Source organism: Parambassis ranga, chromosome 15 (assembly GCF_900634625.1).
Source record: "Parambassis ranga chromosome 15, fParRan2.1, whole genome shotgun sequence".
Taxonomy (NCBI): Eukaryota; Metazoa; Chordata; class Actinopteri; family Ambassidae; genus Parambassis; species Parambassis ranga.
In genome coordinates, this window is record NC_041035.1 from 14,548,714 (window position 1) to 14,554,713 (window position 6,000).

Genomic DNA, 6,000 nt, shown 5'->3' on the forward strand with positions numbered 1-6,000 from the left:
TGACAGAATGTCACAGCAACACTACCGGTCTGGTAGACAATCCTGCGGAAGCCACTTCTGTGTCCTGGCCTGTAGGAAATCCTATCCGAGAGGATTCTTTTAAAACGAGTCGCAGGAATCAAATAACCATAGTTGAAACAATTAAACTTCAAATGCTAGCCCACTTGGCTCACATCCCTATTACTGATACCCAATCCTCCAAACAGTTCAAAGAAGGCACAAATCACACCAGATAATACACTAAATATATTCATACAAGCAAAGACTATAACTTTGTCTCAGCATGAGACGGCTTTTGTGTTGAAATGTGGAAGAAGGGCTGTGCCTGCCAGCAGGACAGAAGACTGCCAGCTATCAAACCAAATCAAATGCCTGATGATCAGAGAGAAAAAAAATATTTTAATTGTGGTGAGACTTCAGACAACTGAGTGTGCATGCTGCGTGTTATCGTCGTTCCAGAGTAAATACCCGTTCCCCTGCACACACACACCTAATCGCGATCATTAGTAACAAGTCGCCAACAGCAGAGAAACATTCTGAACCGCAGTTTGCTCCTATAAATACATTAAGCAGTATATGTGCTGTTCTTCACATGCAAAAAAATGCTGTTCAAAAAGTGTTACTGGCTTAATAAGCAGAGTTTTGTGTTAATTATTTATCATTACCATAGAAGGCTCACATATCACTATGGTTACATAATACAGATCTGCTCTGAAAATCTAGACAACTTCACAAACAGTTCATGATTTAAGGAGAGAACCTGATAAACTGTATTGACTACACACAGTGTGATTAATTAACTGACACGATTGCCACAAACCACTGAAACCACAGATTGATAAACAAACACAAACTCTGATCCACTATGGCTCAGCATCCACATTATAAGACTCTGTGGTCGACAAAACAAGCATTTATTCCATATCCATTTCAAAATGAGAAACGACTGCTGACAGCTTCTTATATCTGGTTAGACCTAAAGGCTAAAAAACACCTGAAAAATACAAACAATTATAAATATAGGAAGGTGACTGTGCATTCTGTCTCTTTACTTGTTTTGCTAAGAAAACTAGAGTCCATTGTGGCTGACTGGATGCAAATAAAGAAAGAAGAAATAGGATGCAAATAAAGAGACAGGAAACAAGAGAGAAATGCTTCTATAGTAGTGAGCATCTGCATTGCTGTACTTTAACTGTGTGGATGAATGTGTGAGGGAAGTTTGTCACCTTAAATGTTGCATGAATGTGTCAGCTGTGCACCATAATGTGTATTACACCAAGGAGATGACAGACCATCAGTCCAGATCTAGACTAGAGAATCAAGCATCTATAGCTACATATCCTGTGAGTAAAGTGAGCAGTGTTTTAGTGGCTGTGGCAGGGGCAGAGGGGCCTCTTGCTTCGTGCAATTGCCCTCGCTTTCCCTCCTCAGCTGACAGCAGTATCACCTGTCAAAGTACTTAGATAATTGGATATGAGACGGATCGCAGTCTTGCCACTATAACCGATGACAGTGTCAGCAGCGTCACAGAGAAGCAGCATCTTCTTGCAGTATGGGTGCAGACTGAGTGAGGGGCTGAGAAGTAAATGTATTTTCAGCTGGTTGACCGAACAGGGAAGCAGATCACAAATCACCTGGCTTAAAGATTCTTTCACCCCGCCAGAGAGAGAGAGAGACAGACACAGAGAGAGAGAGAGAGAGAGAGAAAGAAAAAGAGAGAGAGGGAGAGAGAGAGAGAGAGAGCGAGAGGGAGAGAGTGGCAGTAAATGTTTACAGTTGCATGTAAAAATACTAAAAATATCCTGCCCTCCTGGAAGAATGACAAAGTGTTCTCTTTCACTGTTACAGCCTAAGGACACATAACAACACACAATCTTACATACACACATTTTTTTTGTCATACATGCCACCAGTCCTTTATGATAGAACTCAATGTAAATGTGTTCTAGAAATATTCTGTCAAATCAGAAGCCCTCTATGTCATCATATCAGCAACGATTAGGTGAAGTCATGGCCCTGCCGGTTGACCAGGGAATAAAGGTCGTCCATAAATGGCACCTTTGTGTGTCATTTATGTAGTTATTTTAATATTCCTGTCTTCTTATACGTGCTCAGACTTTTTCCCAGTCCTTTATGTCCCACTTTTTGCCCTTAGGAGAATTCTAGAATAAATGCAATATATATTAATTCTGTTCAAATTATTCCCTGACTACCAGCTCACCTCGCTGCGTGCCCTTATTAGCCAAGGCAAATGGAACCACTGTTCTGAGCAGGTTATATCTGAGTTGCATCAGTTCAAACAGACAAAACTGACAGAACTATTTTTTTTTTTAAATTGCCACTTAAACTCTCATCATTGTCAGCACGAGACATATCTTGAATGTTGATCTTCAATTTTTAGGTGACAGAACCTGCACATAACAGTGCTGTTCACATGAACTCACTGCAAGAAACAGCAGAGTAATTAAAACAGGCTGTGTGCATGCAACAACCTGCAATTAGGTGCATGTAAAATGTTTCATTTGGGCCAGGACATGGTGGAAGTTTGCCATCTGAGTCTCCTTTTCAACCTAAGCCATGATCTTATTTCACCAAAGCACTAAACAAGAGAATAATAACTGAACTACATAAACAAGTAATGGCAGTATGCAGGAGGAACAGAAACAACCCAAGCAATGCCACGCAGAAACACACACTCACTTTGTTGGCTTAATCAGTGGACTGTTTCCTAATCGAAACGACGGCAGATCTTCTGTGATTGTTCCCTTCCGGAGAAGAAAAGCTTCTGTGAGATCAAATCCTGCAAACAAGTACACAAAAGGTTTACTGTACAGGCCATTGTTGACCAATTTACAAACCTCCAAAGTGCATTAAGTTCATACATACCTGTGATTTCCAGGGGACGATCTAAAACATCGGAAAACCTGTAGTCCTCCACAGTCAGAGGAGGACAGGAACCATCTGAGGGAGGAAAAGCCATCAGTGACTTATTTGTAGAAGAGACAATAATGAATCAATGTGTCCTATTTTCACAGTGCTTTCTTCTTTCAGTATAAAAGCAAAATGTTTGAAGATCTTATCCCATTAATCTTCAGACCTTTCATTTAAACTTTAAATGAGAACTGGAATAGACACAGTTTTAAGATGTAAGCACAGATCAGCATCATAAAAATACTGAAGACTGAATTCTAAGTTATTTTTAAACAAATATCTCAAACTTCTCACACAAACTTAAAAGACTTTACAATATGCTGTCCATCCCCTGCTATCCCTTTGGATCATACAAATATTTAACACCTCTGCTTGTCTACTTTATTGTGACACATGCCCATACTGTGACATATTATCACATGTTTTTTTTTGTTTTTATTTTAAAAATAACAACAATAAGTTGAGGACAACACGCTCACATACCTATCCGTTCGCTTACTGCCATTCCAAATGTGTAAGGAATGGAATTCACAGTCCAAATGAAAGCAGTCCATCTCAGCAAGCAATTCATGGCTCTGATGCTAGAAAGCAGTCCACTTCAAAACCTGGGTGCAAACAGAAAGGCTTTTAAATTTAATTCAGTAAAAACTGAAATAATGAATGTAGTGTGTGCCTTGTGCTCATTTTTCCACATATATGTGCCAACAAATTCAATCACTTGGCCTATATGGCACTAAAACATACAGACAGGTGCCTCTGTGATGGCGTATTACATCCAAATCAGTCAGAAAGCTTCCCACCTGTGCTATAAAATATAATACACCCTGCCTGATTCAATCATGCACACATGTCCCTACAGTCTCCTTATTCAAAGAGGATACACGTACGAGTTTTTCATTCTTTAGTTTTCATTAGTAACTGTTGTGCAGTGACGAACAAGGATGTCTAAAATCATCATGCCCAATGCTGTGTTTGTTTAGGTTAAAGTTGTGCTTGTTAAGTGACGTAAATTATTTGTAGCCATATGTACAATTTCTTCATCTAAAAAGTTTATATACCCTGAATCCAGGTTAGTTTCTGTGATAGAGTAGCTGTGTGAGAAGTCAACACACGTCTTTGTTATATTAGCCTAATGCCAAAGCCTTGATCTTTGTTTCACTCCATCAACACTCTGTTGTGTTTTGATCTGCAAGCATGTCTGCACAGTCTTGATGAAGGACGTCACCTGGAACCCTCCAGTTACACGTCTCTTGAACCATTTGAGCAAGCTGCCGAGCCAAATCTTCTGCATTACTCTCGTGCCATTACACATTTGAGGATAGAGTCATCCAAAGTACAGTACAGAACTATTCCAACTCAAACAAAACTCCTTCAGTGCTTGAATCAGGCACTGCTGACTTCAATCAACAATAAGAAAAATAACTTAGTCATATGAATAAACTAATAAATTTGTTTTAAATGATCTTCTCATTACCCCTTCTGAAAATAACGTTAAATCATAATACACAGTCAATTTGCTGTTTTAGGACAGCTTTGTGTCACAGCTGTAATCCCACAGAACACTATATAATCCTGCACATTTCCACCACGACTGAGACAGCTGAAGACAATAGCTGAGCTCTGAACTTGACCTGACAACTAAAACCCCAGCCACAGCACATTACCTTAAAATCCTCCTGCCATCTTCTTACACTGTCTATAATCCAGACCTCCCCCCCTACTGGATGATAAAGTTATGTATGCAGGCCTATAACAGTATCATGGCGCTTAGAGATGAAGTGACCAGCATGCCACTTACAACTTCAACCATGCATGGGGTCGTAGACAAGTAGCACTACAGAGGTATCACATTCCGCGTCTGTGTGAAGGTGTAATGTTATTCCCGTCATTTCTGTAAATGCATGCTTTACACGCAGCTCCACAGCCTGGACCAGGACCCTGCAGTCACAGTTATTCCACATCTTTACAAGACACATACTTTATACTGGGGGTGGGGGGGAGCCACGCTTCTGCATTAAAAGCATCGATTTAGAATCATAAACTATCACCACATACATGTCACAGCTTAAAGCAGCAATGGAAGCCAGATCTTTAACATGCATCCATCATTCATTCAGAGACACTTGGTAATAACTCACACAGTGCTGCTATATTCAAAGAAACGTGTTTCTCTGCGCGACCGCTGATTGGCTGGATGATTTTATATATATATATATATTTTTTTTTAAATAATTACGCTGTGTACAGCCTCATAATCTGTCAGTTGCCCCGCACATTTCGCACTTTGCTGTTAACAAGTGATGCAATACGGAGCATGTTTACTACTGCAGAGCGCACACAAATCAGAAATAACCTGTTTAAAAAGGCATGTGTCCCACTTTGCAAACAAGTTAAAGACTGATCAAGCCATCAGTGAAACAAAAATAAATAACTTTAAGTGAAGCGACACGCGCTGTAAAGGCATTTCTGTTCAGATGAAACGCTTATTTTCTACATGAAACCCTTTTTGTTTTATTTGCTGTGGAAATCATTTGATCAGTCAGTACTTACAGTTGCTGATAAAGTTTCCTCTAAGGCAAAAACAAACAAAAAGCAGCGCAAAAAGCATAATCCATGTGTGATTACGATCAGTCCGATTCCGGAATCCAGGACTTGGAAATAAAAGTCACAGTGGGATCGCCTGCTCGATCGCGATCCTTATTAGTTGCACCGAGTGGCCCTCCCACTCTGTCATTATTACTGAAATGCACTGACAGAGATCTCAGCAAACAACGCACTGAAAGCTTTCACATTATGGGGAAATGAATGCCCCACGGCAGTTCAAACAATCTCCCCTATTAACAGAGCCAGGTGCGAGAATAAACACAGCGTTTGATCTATTGTGATTTTATCAAATATTCTGAATAAAGGGCCTGAAAATTGACTTTAAGGTGGCTTAACGTGTGTTATTAGTTGTAAGAAAGAGCTTAAAAGTAAACAGAGGCAGAAAACAAAAAGTGTTAACAGTATAATATTCGTCTTGATCAAAGTCTTACCTCTGTATTCATCACACAATGCCTCATAATACAC

At 39.8% G+C, this 6,000-nt stretch overlaps 1 protein-coding gene across 3 annotated transcripts in view; it reads right to left on the bottom strand.

Moving 5' to 3' along the window:
• LOC114447156 (collagen alpha-1(XIX) chain) overlaps positions 1-5,643 on the bottom strand; it is an 86,631-nt gene extending 80,988 nt beyond the window's left edge. For all 3 annotated transcript variants that reach the window (XM_028423268.1, XM_028423267.1, XM_028423269.1), the window contains exons 1-4: positions 5,482-5,643; positions 3,415-3,536; positions 2,887-2,961; positions 2,701-2,800 (exon numbers count right to left, since the gene is read on the bottom strand). In XM_028423268.1, coding sequence (XP_028279069.1) covers positions 2,701-2,800; positions 2,887-2,961; positions 3,415-3,502 — 263 coding nt within the window. In that variant the 5' untranslated portion in view covers positions 3,503-3,536; positions 5,482-5,643. The remainder of the gene's footprint in view (positions 1-2,700; positions 2,801-2,886; positions 2,962-3,414; positions 3,537-5,481) is intronic.
• Between the last annotated feature and the right edge of the window lie 357 nt (positions 5,644-6,000).